The sequence below is a fragment of the Rhincodon typus genome, chromosome 19 (assembly GCF_021869965.1).
Source record: "Rhincodon typus isolate 14 chromosome 19, sRhiTyp1.1, whole genome shotgun sequence".
In the NCBI taxonomy this organism is placed as follows: domain Eukaryota; kingdom Metazoa; phylum Chordata; class Chondrichthyes; order Orectolobiformes; family Rhincodontidae; genus Rhincodon; species Rhincodon typus.
The window spans coordinates 22,565,212-22,589,045 of record NC_063350.1 but is presented as its reverse complement, the minus strand read 5'-3'; the positions used below and the strand labels follow the sequence as shown (position 1 = coordinate 22,589,045).

The 23,834-nt window shown below is 40.1% G+C and overlaps 1 protein-coding gene across 1 annotated transcript in view; it reads right to left on the bottom strand.

The window, feature by feature from the left end:
- ptprt (protein tyrosine phosphatase receptor type T) overlaps positions 1-23,834 on the bottom strand; it is a 928,020-nt gene that overhangs the window by 55,332 nt on the left and 848,854 nt on the right. Inside the window, exons 21-23 of the mRNA XM_048608556.1 lie at positions 22,559-22,635; positions 21,199-21,235; positions 3,922-4,019 (exon numbers count right to left, since the gene is read on the bottom strand). Coding sequence (XP_048464513.1) covers positions 3,922-4,019; positions 21,199-21,235; positions 22,559-22,635 — 212 coding nt within the window. The remainder of the gene's footprint in view (positions 1-3,921; positions 4,020-21,198; positions 21,236-22,558; positions 22,636-23,834) is intronic.

Sequence of the window (23,834 nt, the reverse complement as noted above, 5' to 3'; positions counted from 1 at the left end):
TTGCCCAGCCCTATGTGTCATTGAATTGAATAGCTTATTCGGCTACGTCATAGAACAGTTAAAACCAATCGCGTTGCTGTGGGTCGGGAATTGCACGTCATCAGAACAACAGACTTCCTTCTCTAAAGGACATTAATGAACCAGATATAGCAAGAACTGCAGATGCTGGAGTCAGAGTCAAGCTGGAGGAACACAGCAGGTCAGGCAGCATCAGAGGAGCAGCAGAGTTGACTTTTCCGGTTTACACCCTTCATCAGGACTGGGAAAGGGGAAGGGAGCTGGGAAATAGATAGAGGGAGCGGGGTGGGGCTGGGAGAAGGTAGGTGGGATGGTGATAGGTGGATGCAGGTAGGGGGTTGTGGAGATCCTTTAGGGAAGGAAACTGCCATCCTTACCTGGTCTGGCCTACATGTGACTCCAGACCCACAGCAATGTGGTTGACTCTTAAAGGCCCTCTGGGATTAGGGATAGGCTTTAAATGCTGCCCAGCCAGTGATGCCCTCATCTGTGAAAGAATAAAGATGGGTCATGGGAAGGGTGGGGCAGATACCTGCTCCTCTGATGCTGCCTGACCTGGTGTGTTTCTCTCGCTCTGCACTGTATTAATTAGTGAACTAGAGTTAAGGGGATCAAGGGTTACAGGATAAAGGCAAGAAAATGGGTGGAGAAATATATCAATCATGATCTAATGGTGGAGTGATTCGATGGGTCAAATGGCCTAATTCTGTTTGTATATCTTATGGTCAGATACTATTTTTATGTTTATTAATTATGGTTACTGTTACTGTTAGGCTAACTTTTAAGTTCAGACTTTATTGAATTCAATAAAGTCCTATGGGGCTTCACAAGGTAGATACTGAGAAAGTATTTTCCTTATTGCAGGGAATGCAGAATACAGAATCACAGTCTCAAAATAAGGGATTGACCATTTGGAAATGAGATATGGAGAAATTTCTTTATTCAAAGGGTTGAATCTTTGGAATACTTTACCCAAGAGAATCGTTATTGAGAGCATTTAAAGATGAGATTGACAGATTTTGAAGCCTTAAGGGAATTTAGGAACATGTGATAGGGTAGAACGGTGGAAGTGATGTTGAAGGTCAACCAAGATCTTGTTAAATAGTGCAAAGGATCAGATGGTCTACTACAATTTCATTTTCCTTTTTCATTTTGTTACCCAGACAGCCCTGAAATCTTCAATCTAGTTTTCTCTTATTCTTTCATGGGATGTGTGTATTGTGACTAGGGCAGCATTTATTACCCAGGTGGAAGTTAGAAATCAACCACTTTTCTGTGGGTCTGGAGTCACATGTAAGCCAGACAAGGTAAGGATAGCAGATTTCCTTCACTAAAGGGCATTAGTGAACAAAACAAATGTGTTTTTTTAATGAGGTCACCATTAGTCTATGTTTATATTCTGTCTTTTTATTGGGTTCAAATTTCACCATCAAATGTGGTGGGATTTGAACCCATGACCCCCTGAATGTTAGCCTGGCTTCCTGGATTACTAATCCACTGTCATTACTGCTTTGCCACCCCTTCTCCTAGACCAGAACAGGTAAATTAGTTCCATTGAAAATAGTCGTGGTAAAAATTGTTACTTCAACTTGTGTCTCAGATGGAAAAACCTGTTTCGACTCATATGAAGCCAGACCAATGGCCAGACCCGTATAATGGTTTTGGTTGGGTTAGATATGGATTTGCTCTGGAGACAATCACAAGACTGGTCATTCGTTGCTCTGAAATCTGGCACCAGTAGTTTTCATGAATTTTCAGCATAGACTCAGATTACAGCACGCCAACAGCACTGCTTCTCTGCATCATTCATTTGAGTATTATGTTTATCATCTTATTTATCCTTTTTTGTATTTTTTGATTGCTCCTCCTGCACACCAACCTCTGTTCTTTCCTCCTTTATGACTGTAGTGTTAAACTTTAAATGAAACACAAAATTTTCATTGTTGTTTATCATGTTATTACCGAATGAAGAGTTGTGAAATTTTCTTGCTGAAAATTTATTATACACTTTGAAAGTGACCAGCTCACTGACTTTAATGTTTCAAGTGGTCTAAACTTTTTCTGCTGCTGTTACAATGAAAGCCAATAATTAACATAACAAACAAAAAAATGTGAGCGTAATCCCACATAATACTACTGTTTGATTACAATGTCCTGTCATTTTAAAAAATCTCATTTATCTCTAATCTATATCAAAGTCAAAAAACTGCCAGAACACATAAGAAAGAACATCAAACACAGTTTCAGTGCAATAATGAGACATTTTCACTGAAAACAATGAACTGATGAAAGGGTTTGCATCAGTTCACTTCCAATCTGACGGTACTTCAATGCAAGGCACATATTGCTTCAAAATGGAAGAAGAAAGGTGGAAATTATAAGTTTTTTTAACGCTAGATTAGACAATAAAGCAAACATTTACAATTGCATGCAAAACCTAATGCATGGGCAGATTTAGTCTGTTGGAGAATGGATAATACTCACAACAACATTCCAGTTAAAACTATTTCCATATGATAATAAGTCACAAGCAACAGAATAGAAATTTTATGGCTTGAATATTCCATTTAATCCCAGAAAAATATATCTGTAGCATTTTATTGCTACCAAATTGCTGCTGTGTTATGTAAAAGAACAGCCACTATAATTTGACAATTTGGGAGATATGATGAAATAAATGCTATTTGTTTCTAAAATGTTACAATGCAACTGAACTTCCGCTGAGACTGTTGGGATTGAAATTTGTGTGCCCTAATTTCTACATTCTGTGTGGCTAAATACTGAAGCCTGAGGTAGCTCCCACATTGGATACGTGGAAGCCAAGATCAAGCCACTGTTAGCATCACAGCCACCCTCAAGCAAGTCAAGCCTGTAGTTGGAGGATAGGAGACCAGGAGCACTTCAGATGGCTACCTCATTATGTTCAATTAAGCCACTGACATTGCAATTTAGCTATTTGAGGGGACTCAATGACAAAAAAAGCACTTTCATTTCATTATCTAATTTGTGGAAGTAATAAACTTTTATCCAGGGGAGCAACTTGATATTCTTTGAATTTTATTTTACAATTTATTGCATATAATAAAATTCAGTGAAGTATTTATTAGAACAACTTAGGAACACCGAAACCATGGGGCTGGAAAAGTAGATGAAGCTGAGTGGAATTGGAAGATTGAATTGGAAAGTAGAGTTGAAAGAATAGGAACCCAGCAGGGGATGGGGCAGGGGGAGCATATGCTCTTTAAAAGCATGGTCGAAAGGAGCACTCCTTCTCCTGGCTCAGATTCAGATAAATACATTTCAAAAAGCTACCAAAACGGCTATATGTGCTTTACTTTCATTTGCGGTTTCAGGCATGGGTCCTGGATACCTGATGTATATCCATCATTAGAAATGTACATACATTTCCCTACCACAATTCTGGACCTTCACAGGAAGTCAAATTTAAAAAAAAACTCAAATGGTTTAATAAGTCTGCCTGCACTTAAAAGCAAACCATTTCAAGTGCAGCCAGAATTTTACTTCTTTTCTCACTTCAGGTGGTTACCTCACTATGTTCAATTGAGCCACTGACTTTGCAATTTAGCTATTGTTGGATTATTTCTCAAGGAGACTGAATGACAAAAAATAAAGCACATTCATTTCATTATCTAAATTGTGGAAGTAATAAACTGTTATCCTAAGGGAGCAGCATGACATTCTTTGAATTTTATTTTGCAATTTATTGCTTATAATAAAATTCAGTGAAGTATTTATTAGTACAACTTAGGAACCTCGAAACTATGTGATAATGCATGGCATCAATCAGCAAGTCTTGACTATTATCCCAAATCAATTTATGAAGCTTTAATTTAGCTAAGACAAACTGATAAGTGTAAAATGAATTTAGAAGTCATGTCATACCCTTCCCACTTCCACCAGATTAGTTACCATGACGATACTGGATGAATTCTCCTGCCAAATCATTCTCCAAAAATCTTTAACTGTCTCCTGCATAGGACCTTGAATGCAAGAAAAAAATTTTATTTAATCTTGTATTAATATATGCATATTGATACAAACAGCTTTTATTGATTATAGAGTAATAAAGCACACTGCAAATTAAACTGTTCGCAAAAAATAAACATAAGAATAAATGTTAATAATTAATCATTTACAAATGAATGCTTATTTGATTGCAATTACTTTGAAATTACACTGACATCAACAATCTGTAATAATAACCTGAAATGTTTCAATTAAAATTATACAATTTACGTAGGTGGGTGATATTCACCTGCTTTCATATCTCACTGTCACCATCAATGAAACTTACTTTCACTCACTGGACTGTAATACACATCCTTTGCTTTTTTCCGCATTACACACAGCGCTCAATGACTTGTTTTGTTTGCACCCATCTCCTCTTCCAATGAAAAGACTCTGAAAATCTTCTTAAATTGAAAATCAGTTACCTCTTCTAATTCTGTTACTAATTTATGTTTGGTGTGCAAGTTCTGGACCATGGAATGCTGGTCTCCATTACTGTCTCCTTGCATTCCCTATGCAAATAATTTTTCTATTTTGATGAACTAAGGTGCTTGATTAACACAGTGTCTGCTATCATCTATTTTGACATGGAGTAAAATGTCTCCTGCCTTCCATCCTTACAGAGGCCTATCCTTTTGCACTTGTTTGAAACCTGTTCCATCTCTAACTTATTCCAGTTCTGAGAAAATGTCATTGAGCAGAATCATTGGTTTAACATTAGTATTTTGCCATATCAAGCACCTATATTTCTTGCTGTGAAAGAAATGGACTCCTTTAGCAATATGTGGTGTCAGAAAATTCTTAAACTTTAATCCTATTATGTGAACTATACTGCTTTAAGCTTCCTCTTTAATTGTTTTCATGTTTGCCTTAAGTCAACTGTCTCTTGTCGCAATAGTGGAAATAAACTTATCTTTTTTTCCTTCGACATAACATTTTAAATATCTTGAAACATTTATCAAATAGCCTCTTAATCTTCAGTAGCAATGCGCCATGAAAATATGGTGGGATGCGCAAGGTCAGGAGAGAGTTAACAAACCTGACCGGATGAAACATCATCACTGTTCCCTGCTGCAGTGAGATGATAGAAATTACTAATAACACAATCAAACTGATGCTTCATAGAAGTGTGATGGAGAGATAACTTTAAAGTTGCATCCATTTTTACTGTAATTTATACTTTCGAATATTGGTTTGAGGTGGTCATGGAGACAGAATTGCACACAGACACCATTTCCTATCTCGCTGTGAATTGGAACAAAAAAGATTGGCTCTTCATAATTCATATTGCTGGGGCAGTAATGAAACAGAAATTCTATCCAAACTGCCTTTTTCTTGATTCCCTCTGTTCCAAAGCTTTTATAAAGACATACTCATTTGCTTAGGGTTATTGGTGTTAGTTTAAAAATTGTAACCAGAGTTTCATTGGACAGGAGTGCGGGCAGGTAGGTAGGAAAGCAGGTTGTGAGGAGGACTTCAAGGATTGAAACTAACTCACCACCTGAAGGCTGACATGGCTAGAAACTTGTCTGGGATTGGGAAAGTGTGATCCATCTTCCTCCTTGTCTTCCCCCACACTTCCCAGCTCCCTCACAAGTCCTGGTTAGGAAACCAGGGGCCACTTAAAGCCCTCATCGTGCCACTGCTGGTGTTCAGGCTGAGCCACACCATGACTGCAATTGACGCCTATATCCACGGCCTTGTGGGAGTGTCCCTCTTACTTTAGAAAACCATACCCAATAGAGAGACTTGATAGTAGCAAGGGCTACCCATAGGTGAAGAGCCATGTCTGTTCTTTGAATCCCTCTCTAACCACACCATGAGACTTCATGATTGGCTCCAGTGAACCCATTTTACCCACCCTTATGCCACAGTGCTGTGATGATCCTCCAGCTTTGGTCTCCTGCGGTACCAGTAGTGGGCATCACTCCTAGTGGTACTGCTGGTACTGGAGAGCTGCTGGCCTCTGACTGGCCAATTGCTTTTAGCTCTTAGTGGGATATTGACCCTGACCACAGCACAGTCATTGATGGCAAACAGCTGAGTGCCTGAATGGCAGTAAATTGGATCAAAGAGGGCCTGGAATGGCTAGGGCAGGATTCACACTATAAATACCAAATTCCACCCAAAGATTCTGCAAGCTGGGTGAAGTTAATAAATTGGCAGCTGGAGGATAATTCAGAAAAATTGCAAACTTTTTCAACTTTAGTGAGATGAACATAAACCAGAAAATGTTAGTAAATGGAGAGAGTCTAAAAATGCTGTGATTTTGAAGGTTCTGAATATTGTCAAATATGAATCACAAAAAAATCAGCATGTAAGGGCAGCAGGCAATTAGCAATGCAGATGGAATGTTGGCCTTTCTTGCAAGGGGAATGGGATATAAAAGTAGTGAAGTCATGCTAAAAATATAAAGTGCATTGATGAGACCACATCCAGCACAGTGTGTACAACTTTGGTCTCTTTGTTTTATTTATTAACGGGAGGTGGGCATCGCTAGCTAGGCAGCATTTATTGCCCATCTCTAGCCCAGAGGGCCATTCAGAGTCAACCTCAATGCTGTGGGTCTGGAGTCACATGTAGGCCAGACCAGGTAAGGATGACAGTTTCCTTCCCTAAAAGACATTAGTGAACCAGATGGGTTTTTCCAACAATTGGCAATAGATTCATGGTCATCATTAGATTTGTAATTCCAGATATTGTATTTAATTTAAATTCCACCATCTGCTGTGACAGGAATTGAACCTGGGTTCCCAGACTAATAGTCCAGTGATAATACCACTAGGCCTCACTTCCCCTAAGAGTGATATTCTTCCATTGGAGCAGTTCAGAGATGGTTAACTATGATGATTCTGTAAATGAAGAGGTTGCCTTATGAGAAAAGACTGAGCAGGTTGGGCCTACCCTCATTGCAGTTAAGATGAGACGTGATTTTATCAAAACACATAAGGTACCGTATTGGCTTGACAGGGTAGATGCCGTTGCTATGGGGAAATCTAGAGTGAAGTGGCAAAGTTTCAGATGGAGGTTAGGAGAAATTTCTTCTCTCAGAGATTCATTAACCTTTGAGAGTAGTCAATGACTATATGCAAAGCTGAATTAGATATATTTTTGACTTACTGTAGAATTGGGTGTTACACAGGGTATGGAGGCAGGGTAAATGTGATCAGCCAGAAAAGTGGAGTTAAGGATAAAATCAGTTTAGCACAAGTATTTTTTCTTTAAAGCTGGGCATTATTGAAAGCCAGCATTTTTTTGCCTGTCCTAATTACTCTTCGACTAAATGGCTTGCTAGGCTATTTCAAAGTCAATCATATTGCTGTGGGTCTGGAGTCACATGTAGGTGAGACCAGGTAAGGACTAGATCAGATGGTTAGTTTCTTTTTAGAGAATATTCGATGAACTTCATCATTTAAAAATTTGAACACATGTACCCAAAACATCAACCTGAGCCTCTGGCCCAGTGACATTACCATGACAGTACCATCTCCTGCCCCTATTTCTTATGTTATAAATTGTGGACGCTGGAATTATCACTGTGGAATGTTTAACAAGCAAGGAATTTTTAAAGGTCTGTGAAGTCAGAAATTTTGTTATTGATATCTATTCAACTAGTTGAGTTTTGTGTTCAGGTCCGAAAGTGGAATAAATTATTCTATCTTAGTGAAAATAATTCTCAAATGACCACTGGCCTAACAGTACAGCTAAGTCAAGCTGACGTGATTTTGCTTATTGAAGTATCATTATAAAGCTTATGAGGCACCATACTAAATAATCATGAAGTTATAAATGCTGGATTAAGAAACATTACCGAATTGCATGTGAAACATGATAATAATACTTTTTTTGTTTTGATTGAAATATTTTGCATTGTTAGGTAATTTTTTCTTTTGAGTGCAATAAAAGGCAAACAATGTCAGGACAGTACTGTGACAGGTGTACATTCACACTCTGCCATTTGATACTAGACTGAGTAAAGATATTGGTGCATACTTTATTGACAATGTTATCACACATACACACATATATATGATAATCAAAACACCATTGCATTAAGTGACTAGATGATGAAAAGTGCTTGGATTGAAATGATTCGTGAAAAAGTGACATTGACTAATTAATCAAAATTGCCATAGCAGCTCCACATTACCTTTTGCAGAAATGTTATTAATCCTATCAACTGTGCAGTTGTAACAAATTCATTAAGACTGATTATTGTTAATTCTATTAACCATGTTCTGTTCAGCATAATGCTTCAGAATACTGATTACAATGCAGAATTAGAATGATGGGATTAGGCTAAGAGTATATAATGTTTGCTCAGTGCTTATGCACCTCAAGAATGCAACATTGCAGACAATGGCACTGGATGTTAAAAATTTTCCATGAACTTTAAAAATATGTTGCTACATATGAAGCTATCTTGCAGCATCAAAGCAATACTGCAGTCATGTTTCATTTCACAGTAAACTCCACTAAATTCCAGGCGTACTTCATGAAATATGTGATTTAATGATTTTTCTTTTGAGCACAATGTAAGTGTTTTGAAAAATAATGGCGCAGCTGAATGTTCTATCATTATCATAGTCATTTTATCTCTTTCTTACCCGATTCATTACTGTCGTTATAGAAACCTATTGCCCTACTTTTGTTGGAGGATACAGAGAAACTCCTGATCAATACTGTTCTCTCAAGCAGACTGTGCTCTGAGAGTCTGCGAGACACAGGGGAAAAGAAAAATGCATTACATTGGGAACTCGGTGATGCACTAAATTAGCATATTTTAAAAAAATCTTTGATCTAGCCTTGACCGATGTTTCTACAATCCAATTCGATGTGGTTGTGGCAACAGCCAAGTGCATAACATTGTCCTGAATTTGGCACTTACGCTGTAATCTCAGAATGGCCTCTGGATAATGCTATAATTTTTTTGAGGTAGTGGCCAAGCACACAGTTTTGCAGCAATTGAAAACACTGCATTGTGAATGCAACTATGTTACCATGTCTACTTTCTTAAGAAATAACTAGTGTACTTAAAAGATCTCTATAGTGCAACAAGAGGCAAGCACAAGATAAAATGCAGTAGGGGACTACCAGTAAGTGCAGTAGCAGGGGACTACTATTAAGTGCAGTGGCAATTAAGGCACTGGATATTGTGGAGAGATCAAGGCATTGGAAAGGACTTGTAGTGTTGAAGGCTAATGTTGGATAAATTGAGCAGGAAACAAGGCATTGGACAAAGTGAACTGGGATTAGATAGAGTGAGGGATTGGCATTATAACTGTGTAGCAGACAACTCAGTACCACAATAAGAGAAAGTCCACTGGGCAAAGAAAAGAAATTTGTGGAATGTCTATGAGATGGTCTTTTGGAGCAGCTTGTGGTGCTGCTCACTAGGGAACAGGCAATACTGGATTTAGTGTTGTGCAATGAGGCAGACTTGATAAGGGAGCTTAAGGTGAAGGAACCCTTAGGAGGCAGTGGGCATAATATGATTGAGTTAACTCTGCAATTTGAGAGGGAGAAAATAGAATCAGAGGTAACAGTATTATAGCTGAACAAAGGCAACTACAGAGGCATGAGGGAGGAGCTGGGCAGAATTGATTGGAAAAGGAGCCTAGCAGGAAAGATAGTGGAACAGCAATGGCAGGAGTTTCTAGGAGTAATTCAGGAGACACAGCAAAAATTCATCCCTAGGTAAAAAAAACATGGTACAGGGAGGATGAGGCAACCGCAGCTGACTAGGGAAGTCAGGGATAGTATAAAAGCAAAAGAGAAAGCATTATGAGTTGAGAACCATGCCTCTAGGAATTCCTGTGCGTGTCTATGTTTGGCTTTAACTGGGACAATGTGACCATAGTAGCCCAAGCCAAACATAGACACACACAGGATTCCTAGAGGCATGGTTCTCAACCCATAATGCAATCAACAGACATATTCAATTGGACCCCATATACAAACCCATACAGAACAAAACTGGAAATTACACTATTCACCATAATGGACTGGACAGTATAAATTCCAAGTGGGGTAGAACAACATCACTTCATCGGAGGCCTCACTTATGATGTTACCTAACATGGGATGAAATGTCTGAACGAAAACAAACCAGCTCGGCGAGCAATCAACAACCTCATGATAGAATTCACCCTGCAGTTTGAGAGGGAGAAGCTGGAAACCAATGTAATGGTATCACAATTATGTAAAGGTAAGATTAGAAGGGGAACCTACCAGAGAACATGGTGGAGCAGCAATGGCAGGAGTTTCTAGGGGCAATTCGGGAGGAACTGAATGGGTATTTTGCATTAATTTTCACAGTGGCAGACACAAGCAGCATACCAGAACTTCAAGAGAATGAGGGGGCAGAGGTGAGTGTAATGGCCATAACTAATAAAAATGTGTTGGGGAAACTGGAAGATCTGAAGGTGGATAAATTGCCTGGACCAAATGGACTACACCCCAGAGTTCTGAAGGAAATAGCTGAGTAGATTGAGGAGGCATTGATGGTGATCTTTCAGGAATCACTGGAGTCAAGGGAGGGTCCCATAGGATTGGAAAAAGTGAATGTTACCCCCTGTTTAAGAAGGCAGTGAGACAGAAGACAGGAAATTATAGGCCAGTTAACCTGATCTCAGTCATTGGTAAGATTTTAGAGTCCATTATTAAGGATGAGATTGTGGATTGCTTGGAAGTGAATGGTAAAATACGGATGAGTTAGCATGGCTTAATCAAAAACAGGTCATGCTTGACAAGTCTGTTAGAATTCTTTGAGGAAGAAACCGGCAAGTTAGACAAAGGAGAACCAATAGACATGACCTACTTGGATTTCCAGAAGGCCTTTGACAACGTGCCACACAGGAGGCTGCTAAATAAGAACCCATGGTGTTAGGGGCAAGGCATGGACACAGACAGAGGATTGGTAAAAGGCCAAGGCTGGGGATAAGGGGGTGTTTTTCAGGATGGCAGCTGGTGACTAGTGGGATTCCACAGGGATCAGTGTTGGGACCACAACTATTCATATTATACACTAACGACTTGAGGGAATTGTTGCTAAGTTTGCAAATGACACAAAGATAGGTGGAGGGATAGTTAGTATTGAGGATGAAGGGAGACTTGGAATGACTTGGGCAGGCTAGGAGAGAGGGCAAAGAAGTGAGAGATAGAATACAACATGGGAATATATGAGGTTATGCACTGTGCTAGGAAAAATGGAGGCATACACTACTTTCGAAATGGGGAAAGGCTCTGTAAATCTAAAGCACAGAGGGACTTAGAGATTCAAGTTCAGAATTCTCTTAAGGTTAACATGCAGGTTCACTTGGCAGGTTGGAAGGCAAATGCAATGTTTGCATTCATTTCAAGTGGGTTGGAATACAATAACAAAGATGTACTGCTGAGGCCGTATAAGTCTCTGGTCAGACCGCATTTGGAATATTGTGAGCAGTTTTGGACCCTATATCTAAGGAATGATGTACTGGCCTTGGAGGGGGTGCAGAGGAGATTTACAAGAATGATCCCAGGGTTGAAGGGCTTGTCATGTGAGGAGCAGTTGAGGACTCTAGGTTTAGAAGGATGAGGGGGAATCTGATTGAAAGTTACGGAATACTGAGAAGCCTGGATAGAATAGGCGAGCAGAGTGGGCAAAGAAGTAGCAGATTGAAAACAATTGAAGTTATGCACTTTGGTAGGAACCCCAGAGGCACAGACTATTTTCGAAATGGGGAAAAGCTTTGGAAATCTGAAGGACCCGAGGGCACAGCCTCAGAGTGAAAGGACAAGCCCTTAGAACCGAGATGGGAAGGAATTACTTCAGCCAGAGGATGGTTAATCTGTCAAATTCATTGCCACAGGAAGCAGTGGAAGCCAAGTCATTGAGTGTATTCAAGATTGAGATAGATAGACTGTTGATTAGCAAGCGAATCAAGGGTTACGGGGGGATACGGGAAAATGAGGTTGAGAAACATATCAGCCATGAGTGAGTGGTGGAGCAGATTCAATGGGCCGAATGGCCTAATTATACTCTCATATCATATGGTCTTATGAAGTTTTCCATCCAGTCCGTACTTGATTTTCACATCTCAGGACAGAGTGAGACAAGAGTAAGTTTTTAAAAAAGAAGCTAACAAAGAAATTTGCTTAAAGTATGGATGCAATTACACATTTTTGTTTTGCTTTAGTTTTGATGTGGAAAGGATCAGATTGAAACTTACTATCGATACCCACCCTTCCTTTCATGTTGTTGCAGTGCACTGGATACATCAGCTGGGAGACCAGCACGGGGTCCAGTTTGATGAGAGTTGAATGCAACACAAAGTGGAGGTATGGGGTTATATTTGACAAAAATCATACTTCTGATGGTAAGGCTGGACTCCTGGACAATGGTAACCCCGAGATGGTGATACTGACAGATTCAGTGATGGTAATATCATGGGACGATGGTTAGTTTCCCTCTTGCTGGATACGTCCATTGCCTAGCACTTGTGTGGCATGAATATTATATGGCACTTGTCAGCCCAACTTAAGATATTGTCCAGACTTTGCTGCATTTAGATATGCACTGCTTCATAATCCGAGGAGTCATGAATGTTGTTGAACATTGTGCAGACATTAATTCTACCTTAATCACTAGCCATGCTAAGGAAATTCACCATTTATGATAAGACTTGGAATCCCATTCGTGTTATACTTTACAACCTTTTCAACATGGTACTACCTTTAATTCAGTGAAAAGCTTCATACCTGAGTATCTGTGCTGAATCAGAGCTCCCCCAACCACCTCAGAGTTGAATTCCTGCTGTTATTTTCTTGTTACAATGTATCACCTCATACTGATTGTGTTTGAATTCAAACAGACTTGCCAACAAGGAATTAAGTGATATTTCCATTTCTTTTATTCATTCGTGGGATGCGGGTGTTGCTGGCCAAGCCAGCATTTATTGCCCATCACTGTTTGCCCAGTGAACAGAGTAAACCACATTACTGTGGATCTGGAGTCATGTGTTGGCTAGACCAAGCAAGGATGGCAAATTCCTACCCAAAAGGACATTAATGAACCAGATTTCTTTTGACTCCTGGACTGAGCCTACGTCAAAAGATCTTTTGAGATTGTCAAGGACAGAGCATTCTGAAGGTAGACATAAACATGTTGAAATTTATGCAAATTTAGATGCCTGAATAATAATTATCACAAAATTCAGCTGCAACTTGAATATTTACGTCGCATGCGTAAAATTTATTTTGGATGGGTCCAGAGAATGGGGTAGTGTGGAAAAATAAAATGTGTAACAGAGAACAAGATTGGAAGAAACCAACTATCATTTTGTGCCTTGCTTGTGATTCCTTTTGTCCAAGGTCTAAAGGAGACTGTGAATTCAGTTATGAGACTTTAGAAAGTCTCACAGGTATTGGAGATTATAAATCATTTATCTGTTGAAGAACATTGATTTTTAATGCACATTTTCTGTCGGGGTGAAGAAAGACTGTTCCATCAGTCTAAATTGCAGAAATCTATTTAAGTATTGAGAAAGATTGATGGTATTTTGTCAGAAGCTACTTCCACTTTAAAATATATCAATGTCCTGATGGAAGTTTTAACGGCCACATGATCTTATTCATGAAAAGTATTGTTGAATTCCTGAAATTTGTGGTTAACTCTAAATCATCAAAATTGACCAATGGCATTCAGGCAAAGGAAATATCAATAATTGCTCCTTTATAGTATCTCTGACTACAATAAAACATCTGTAGCTGTTTCACAATGAAGTGGTAGCAAGAGGAGAACTGGTTAATTGCACGGTTGAAAAGATAGTTTTGAGGAAATTTTCAAAAATGGGAATCAATCTGATTTTTATCTGGTCAACCCCTGGATCTCTTCAGCTATTCACCCATACCTACAATAAACAGACAAGTCAACTTTTGAAGTATCTGTCTCATTTACATTGGGACACTTAAGATACCATGCAGAGTGAATGGGAAGGGGTGAAGAAGAAAAGATGTAGGGGTCAAAATTGTGGAAAATGTGGCCCCAGGACAGGAGCAACCTGAACCTTTTTTTTTCTGTGGGGCTCAATGGAATTTTCCTGCTGCACTGTGTACTGCAGAAATAATTTTGAACTCATTGGTCAAACCCTCTACCACCACCCTCTGTCTTCCACCATGAAGCCAATTTTGTATCCAATTGACTATCTCTGCCTAGATCCCATGTGATCTAACCTTACTAACCAGTCTACTATGCAGAACCTTGTTGAAGCCTTGCTAAAGTCCATGTAGACAACATCTAATGCCATATTGACTCTCAACTGGCCTCTAGACAATTAGGGATGGGCAATAAATGCTGCCTGGCCAGTGATGCCCTCATCCCGTGAATGAATAAAGAAAAAAAAAGCCTCATCTATCTTCTTCGAAACCTCCTCATACAACTCAATCAAATTTGTGAGACAGGATCTGTCAAACAAAAAGCCTTGCTGACTATCATGCTAACTAGTCCTTGCCTTTTCAAATGCATGTAAATTTTATCTCTCTGAACCACCTCCAACAATTTCCCTACCATTGATGTCTGGCTCACTGGTCTATAGTTCCCTGGCTTTTCCTTACAGCCTTTCTTAAATAATGGCACAACATTAGCCATCTTCTAGTTTTCTGGCATCTCACCCATCGCTGTTGATGATACAATTATTTCTGCAAAGGGCCCTGCAATCTGTTCCCGAAGTTTCCACAATGTTCTGGGATACATCTGATCAGATCCCAGGGGTTTATCTATCTTTATGCAGTTTAAGACCTCCAGTACCACCTCTTCTGTAATGTGGACTCTTTTTAAGACATCACTATTTATTTGTTCAATGTCCTACCTTCCATGTCTACATGGAGAGGCTGGAATAGGCTGTGATATTTTCTCCTGGAGAGCTGGAAACTGAGGGGTGACCTTATAAAGGCTTATAAAACCATGAGGGACATAGATGAGGTGAATAGTCAGGGTCTTTTCTCAAGGCTTGTGGAGTCCAAAACTAGAGGGCATTGGTTTAAGGTTAGAGGAATAAGAATTAAAAAGGGACCTGAGGAGCAAATTTTTCATGCTGAGGGCATTGTGTATATGGAATGAGCTGCCAGAGGAAATGGTAGAGGCAGATGCAATTACAACAGTTAAAAGACATTTGGACAGATACATGAATAGGAAAGATTTAAAGAGACATGGGCCAAATGCAGGGAAATGGGATTATGTCAGTTTGGGATTCCTGGTTGGCATGGATGAGTTGGAGCGAAGGGTCTGTTTCTGTGCTGTATGACTTATCTCTTCTTTATCACCTGTGAAAATGAATGAAGCACATTCAAAGCTGAATAGTCTAGGGCTGTTTTCCCTGGAGCATCAGGGGCTGAGGCAAGACATTACAGAGGTTTATAAAATAATGAGGGGCATGCATAGGGTGAATAGCCAAGTTCTTTTCCCTGGGATGGGGTGTCCGAAACTAGAGGGCATAGGTTTAAGGTGAGAGGGGCAAGATTTAAAAGGGACCCCAAGGGGCAACTTTTTCACACAGAGGCTGGTGTGTATATGGAATGAGCTGCCAGAGCAAGTGGTGGAGGCTGGTACAATTACAATATTTAAAAGGCATCTGGATGTGTATATGAAGGGTTTAGAGGGATATGGGCCAAATGCCAGCAAATGGGATGGGATTAATTTAGGATATCTGGTCGGCATGGACGAGTTGGACCACAAAGTGCCTGTTTCCATGCTGTACGACTCTATGACTCTATGAATTCAAGTTTCACCATTTGCATAGTGGGACTTAAACTCCTTTACAGTATTAGCCTTGAATTCTGGATTAATAGCCCAGTGATGTTACCACCAAGTCACTGCGTGAATAGGCCTGGGTTAGCTGTTCATAATTTTAATGCAGGAGAAGCATCACCTCTAAAACAGTATCCTTAAAGATTCAACTCTGAGAAAACAAAATAACTCAGGTGAGAGAAGTCATGATGGGCAATGATATTATTGGACTGAGTCAGAGTTGTCTGACTTTTTTGGCTATGTCAGCTACAAAGAGTCACTTTGGTACTTGGCTAAAAGCTAATTTGTCAAAGCAAAAGTTATGTGTTTTGGCCTCACTGCAGGACAAGGCCAAGTAATATCTAGAGAAGGGAAAGTAACAGCTTCATTGGATTTTCCTGTGTCTACGACAAAATGTAAAATATTGCAATATGTTCACGAGTGGATTTTATCAGATATTTGCCCAATTCTGTCACACATCTCGTCATAGCCCTGGCACTCAGATCCATGTAAGATTCTGCCCTACAAGTCTTTGGTTTACTTACATCATTTTGAAATATACATTATCAGCAAAGTGAAAGAAATAGCTATTTATATGACCACATCATTTGATTTTTAATGAAGAATTTCAGGACAAGAACCTCTTATGGTTGTTTCTGGGGGAGTTACCCCTCCAGCCATGCCTTCTAAAAATTGTTCATGAGCCTGGCAAAGAAAATACTATAGCGGGCGCTTTTTCAAGAGGCCATAAAAAAGGAAACAGAATGCTGTGAAGGAAATAGCCTTTTGTAACATATATTGTTATGAAGTTCATTGTATGTTTAATGTTAATATGATTATTGTTAATGTATAATAAAAATAGTATTGAAAAGGACTTTTGATGTGAAATGCAAATGCCAGTTAATGATACAGTGCTGAACTTTGCAGTTTTGGCTGTGTCGATTTGTTAAGTTTTATGGAGGGTATTTTCTCTATGAGGCCTAGTGAGATGTCTTGCCCACCTCTTATGAAACTTCCCTTATTATCTGTGTTCCCCATCCCCATTGCTCCCCTCCTGCCTGATTCTAGTTCTGTCCTACCACCCACTGTGGAAGAACGCACGAGTCATCAAATACCCGCTGAAAGACCAGCATCCATGGCACCTGTGCCATCTTTAAAAGGCTGCTGTGTACCTAGATGAACAGTGCCTTTCTGAAGCTGCCCTGGTCATTGAAGGACAGACTTTCTGAGAATGTTTGAGAACAAGTAAAATGCATCACCATCTCCAACAGGGATCTGGAGGTCCTGCTGGATGGGTGGTTTAGATGAGAGGAGGAGTCCCCTTTCCAAAAGACCTGCAGAGGGGTCTGTGCCACCAGACCCTAGTAGCATGGTCTGAGGGCACCACCTGGATTCGTCTATAGTCCTGAACAATGGCCAGTTCTGCCTCAAGAAATTCAATGAACTTCTTCGTTCCACCAGGGTAAGTGCCACATTCTTCTCTCTGCTACCTCTCACTTGCACTGTCTCTGCTAATGCACACATTTCCACCAACGTTCATGTTCTAACACTCTCACAATTGCATCCAATATCTTCCATCACTCAGTCTTGTTTTCCCCGCCAAACCCCTAAACCTGCATAGACTTTGTGCTGCCTACTCACCCACCTGGGACACCTTACCACCTTTCTACCAGCTGGACCAGCTTAAACGGCTGGGTCACCCATTTTCACCCAACTCAATTCCTTCATCTCTCCCATTACAGGAGAAAACAACCCAAAACAGGGTGAAAAGAGCCAGAATAGGTAGAGGGGTGCTTAAGATCAGGCTCTTCAAACACTATCACAATAGAGTCCTCTCCTGTGCAAAGAGACATGCATGAGGTATCCATGTCCTGCCAATCGAATAAGTACCACAGTTCATTCCACTGCAAACCTGACACTAACCCTTCTGTCAATACTATTCGTTGTCCTAACCATTGGTGCAATGTCTTCCCTCCCTTGTATCCTGCAGATGCCACTGGGATGCCCATGGCCCCTACTCAGAAACAGGCTGCTCCACCAGAAAGCACCTCCTCAATCGCTCAGCAAGTTGGTTCCGAGGCTTCAGAGAAAGCATTGGCAAGGTTGCATCCCTACCAGTTTAAATACCTTGGTTGGGGATATCAGGTCTCGAATGTTTGGGAGCATGAGCTGGTGAGCACCTCACGGCGATGTCTCTGCAGCTAGCCAAGGAAGGAACAGCCTAGATCACTGGCACTCAGAGGAGTACCAGAGACCAGGTTCCTGCTCAGTTCCAGGTAGGAAAGGAACTCATAGTATTGGTAATCAGGGACTTTGTCTCAATGCACAGGGGAGAACAGGAGTGGCAAACAGGAGTCTGGCAGGAGTGCAGCTATACTATGGGGACCCAGCTTTCTTAAGCATGCAATCATCTCTGAGGATCTGCTGGATACACGGACAGATCTAGACACCATCTTCCCAGCCATTAGTCCTCAAGACTGAAAACACAGTGAGAAGGGGACAGACAATCCAGCACTCGTTCAAGGTACCCATTCCTCACAAGGGCAGGGCAGTGGCAAGAGGCATCTAACTGGAGCAGGAACACACACAGACCTCTCAGAAGTGTTCACACTGGACACTCCAGGGTGAGCAGGCCCTCCGCTTCCACTCCTATCTGCCCTCTCCGACCTGCGCGCTGCTCAGTTGGTGCCTGCTGACCAAACCTCCAGAGCCAACAGGCTCCATTGCTGAGCAGGCTGTTCTTGTAACATTACCTGGGATCATAACACTATAGAACATAGAACATAGAACATTCCAGCGCAGTACAGGCCCTTCAGCCCTCGATGTTGTGCTGACCTGTGAAACCAATCTGAAGCCTATCTAACCTAAAGTATTCCATTATCATCCATATGTTTATCCAATGACCATTTAAATGCCCTTAAAGTTGGCAAGTCTACTACTTTTGCAGGCAGGGCATTCCACGCCCTTACTACTCTCTGAGTAAAGAACCTACCTCTGACATCTGTCCTATATCTATCACCCCTCAATTTAAAGCTATGTCCCCTCATGCTAGCCATCACCATCCGAGGAAAAAGGCTCTCGCTGTCCACCCTATCAAATCCTCTGATCATCTTGTATGTCTCTATTAAGTCACCTCTTAACCTTCTTCTCTCTAACGAAAACAGCCTCAAGTCCCTCAGCCTTTCCTCATAAGACCTTCCCTCCATACCAGGCAACATCCTGGTAAATCTCCTCTGCACCCTTTCCAATGCTTCCACATCCTTCCTATAATGCGGTGACCAGAACTGTACGCAATACTCTAAGTGCGGCCGCACCAGAGTTTTGTACAGCTGCAACATGACCTCATGGCTCCGAAACTCAATCCCTCTACCAATAAAACCTAACATACCGTACGCCTTCTTAACAACGCTATCAACCTGGGTGGCAACTTTCAGTGATCTATGCACATGGACACCGAGATCTCTCTGCTCATCCACACTACCAAGAATCTTACCATTAGCCCAGTACTCTGTATTCCTGTTACTCCTCCCAAAGTGAATCACCTCACACTTTTCCACATTAAACTCCATTTGCCACCTCTCAGCCCAGCTCTGCAGCTTATCTATGTCCCTCTGTAACCTGCAACACCCTTCCGCACTATCCACAACTCCACCGACTTTGGTGTCATCCGCAAATTTACTAACCCATCCTTCTATGCCTTCATCCAGGTCATTTATAAAAATGACAAACAGCAGTGGCCCCAAAACAGATCCTTGAGGTACACCACTAGTAACTGAACTCCAGGAAGAACATTTCCCATCAACCACCACCCTCTGTCTTCTTACAGCTAGCCAATTTCTGATCCAAACCGCTAAATCACCCTCAGTCCCATGCCTCCGTATTTTCTGCAATAGCCTACCATGGGGAACCTTATCAAACGCTTTACTGAAATCCAAATACACCACATCAACCGCTTTACCCTCATCCACCTGTTTGGTCACCTTCTCAAAGAACTCAATAAGGTTTGTGAGGCACGACCTACCCTTCACAAAACCGTGTTGACTATCCCTAATCAAATTATTCCTTTCTAGATGATTATAAATCCTATCTCTTATAATCCTTTCCAACACTTTACCCACAACCGAAGTAAGGCTCACTGGTCTATAATTACCAGGGTTGTCTCTACTCCCCTTCTTGAACAAGGGGACAACATTTGCTAGTCTCCAGTCTTCTGGCACTATTCCTGAAGACAATGACGACATAAAGATCAAAGCCAAAGGCTCTGCAATCTCCTCCCAGAGAATTCTAGGATAAATCCCATCCAGCCCAGGGGACTTATCTATTTTCACACCTTCCAGAATTGCTAACACCTCCTCCTTATGAACCTCAATCCCGTCTAGTCTAATAGACTGTATCTCAGTATTCTCCTCGACAATGTTGTCTATTGACCCCAGTTTAACCTAGTTATTATCCTGTTAACAGCAGGTGAAACAAGTTAAAGTTCACTCTCAGGAGGGAAGTTGTAAGATGTAAAAAATTAGGGAGGTAGTTGTGGTTTTGAGCAAAGGAGAGTTTAACAACAGGAATACATTGGTTCATAATTTTGCCCAATGAGCAGTGGTTGCCGGGTTTCTGATTATTCTTGAATATCACTTTAAATAGATCAGGGACTATGGAAAAGATTTATTACCTTTAAAAATAAAACAACCAATACTAATAACTATAGAAGCTCCCAAGTTACAAACAACGACATTCATTTTTAAACATGGGCAACAAATGCTAACCATGAAAAGAAAGTACTTCAACTGATAACATTACTTTTCCCCATGGATAAGTTGTGTTGTGTCATGATCTAACTTTTACATGTGGCAAACAAACTCAAACATGCAGTTGGAGGCCAATATGTTTCACATACAAGCATCTTGGTCTACATAACACTGTTCAGTCTTATTGCTCAAAAATGTCTGAAATTTGTAGTCAGTGTTAAACACAAAAATGGAGTCATCATTATCACAGTTCATCATGGCTTTGTTTCTTTTTCATTTTTGTGGAAATACAAGCCTGGCTTGCTGTGTTAGATTTATCTGCATCTTACAAAACCCTGCTCAGCACCTTCAGCAAATTGAAATTCAGTTCCGCTCATCAATGTTTCAGGAAATGCTGCTACACAGCCACTGTTGCCAAGAAAGTGTAGTTATAAAGTGACAACTGTGCTTTTCTCAAGCATTCTACCCATCTAATTATCTGTTTGCACCAAAACAGAAACACTTACCATGATAATAAAAGTTTCCAATCTTTTTGTGGAAGGCAATACCTTTTGGATATTTACAAATAAATGTGAAGCTTGGAATATACATTAGCATATGATATTCTGCAGTGCATAAAGATTTGGGCTTGTTTATGCTCACCTTGAGTAGCTATGTAGTGGCGTGGTCTGTGGTAACCCTGAAAACCAAAGTGGAAACCAAATAAACAGGAAGAGAAAACAAAAACATTTTTGTAATGAAGTTCAGTTTATATATAATGGTATTTATAAATTCCACATTCCCAGCACAGAGCATTATCCAACTGAAGATCATCTGAGGAATTTGGAGAATTATACAAAATTGAATGAGGCTCACAAAGAAATTACACAAACATTCGATGTACATTCTCATGGACTGACATTTTGTATTGGGAGGGAAAATTCATAAAATTTAATGCAGCAAATTTGAACTTCAAAAACAAATTAAAGCTTATACATTCAGTAACAGGTCAAATAGAAAGAGATGTGGACTATTGCTTAAACAAAATAGTAGAGAAGAAGAGATGTAGTCAAAACCTACATCACACACTTTCTAATAAGTAATTATGTGTCTTTTAGTAATAGAGAATCACTCCAAAGACCATCTCAGTATCTAAACTGTGGGGAATTTCATAGAGCACACTTATTGTAAAATAATAATCTGCAACATAGAATTGTCCCAGTTATAAACAGTAGGACCAAATTGTACAAGGCTGTGCTGGTACCAGTGTCCCGTGCTCAGAAACAAAACACATAAATGATGACTGGAAAAACATAGGTGTAATTTCTGATATGTACCACTAGTAGGCAAAGTTTCCAACAAGCAGCACTGTCTCACAAGTTTAGTCCTATTCTATTTGTCTGTTTGGAATTAAAGGTTAGAATCATGGTAAATAACAGCTAGCATGAGGACTTGCAAGCTGCCATGGCTATCATAAATTATATTCAGAGAACATCCAAGAATTTAGAGACCCAACATTCCTGATGGGCCACTGCTGTTGGGTAATGTAAAGGAATGGGACAGGAATTGATGGAATGGGGAAGGATGGGGGGAAAATGACAAAGGGTGGAGGGACCTGTGCTGCTAATGGAACTTCCTGGGCATCTGTTGTGCCCAGTTTAAGATTATTTGCTTTTTAAAAAAAAATGCCACTTTTCTGTTGCTATCAGGAAACCATTGTCATTCTCAATTCTATCAGTTTGTATAATTTTGTGAAATATGAGCTTGTATCATATAGCCGTCAGAGAAGAGGGAAGATATCAGAAAGTACTTGTCCCCACTACCTGAGAAATTCTGAACCCTGGCATCAAGACCCTGGTAATCTGAGGTAACTGACCCAAATCTTTAATACTTCTCCACCCACCATTGGCCCCTGCCACTGCCTGCTCTACCACACAAAACCCTCCAGGAATTCAGAGGGTCTGCTTTATTTTGGTTTAAATACCATTACTGCTCCATGTAATAAATGAGAAATATAACTTACATCAATGTAGTTGGCATTTATATATTCTGAATGGGGATCTCCATCTAGTAGTTGAAGTCGTACTCGAGAATGGTCATCTAAGGGAAAAAGGTGAATTAATTGTCAATATGATTTATTTTGAACAAAATTAAGTATAATCAACATTGCACTTTTTTCATTTCCAATGCAAATTCTATTCTCTAAATAAACAGTAATTCAATCTTATTACTATAATTATTCATCTAACTAAATTACTTCTAACAAAGTTAAATTTTAGGATATGCTTTTCAATCATAACTTCATTAGAATCAAAACTATTAGCCAACATCCCAGAGATCTCCGTCACTATGCCTTGGAGTGTTCCCTCTTTGCAGCAGGATAGAACCATCAGAGATGGGCAAACAATGAGAGAGTAACCTGAAGAGTCCTCAACAGGACTCTAGATGTCATGAAGCCCAATAGATTCAGCTCATCAGGTCAAGGAAATACCCTGCAGAACGTTATCTACTGAACTAAATCTGGACTGAATCTGCACTTCTTTATATTGAATGTCAGCTGGAGGAGGTTATCAGAGAAGTGAGAGCACAAGTTATAGTGTTGATAAGAGGCTTCAATGACCATTACAAATGACTGGTTGGCAATACTTATTGAGTTGTTTGATCATGACTATGAAACAAAATAAGAAAACAGGCAGTGAGTACAAAGAAGTAAGCTAAGCATCCTCATCCTCACCAATCCATCTGTCATAGATCTTTCCATCTAAGATAAATGTGATCATCGCACCATAGGTGGAGCTATATGATTCCATAATCAATTGATCAGAAAATAACTCTGTGGCCTTACCAAGTCCAATTAAAAATAGCAATAAATAAACAGACAACTAATAGGAATCAGGGGATTTGTTAACAAGCCCATACTGAACTATGGTAGAGACCAGCGCACAAGGGAAAAAGGCAGTGTTGAAGAGTTTGCAGTTGTCTTCAGTGATGAATGGATCGTCCCATCTTGACTCCTACTGATACCCCAAATATTGTAGACAACTTTCAATTCAGTTCAAGCAAAAGGAAATTCTCCAGTGACTGGGGTTTTTATTTGTCACAGACATGGATGCTAGAATCCTATGAAAACGGCTGATTCCTGAAAGCTGTCCATCAGTTACAAGGCTTACACAAAAATATGGAATATTCATGGAATATTTACCCCATCTAGCTAGATAGTACAGCAACAATTTTCAAGACATTCAACAGTAAATGAACTACAGTATTTGTTTAATTGAGGTCCCTTCTGCTGAATTCAA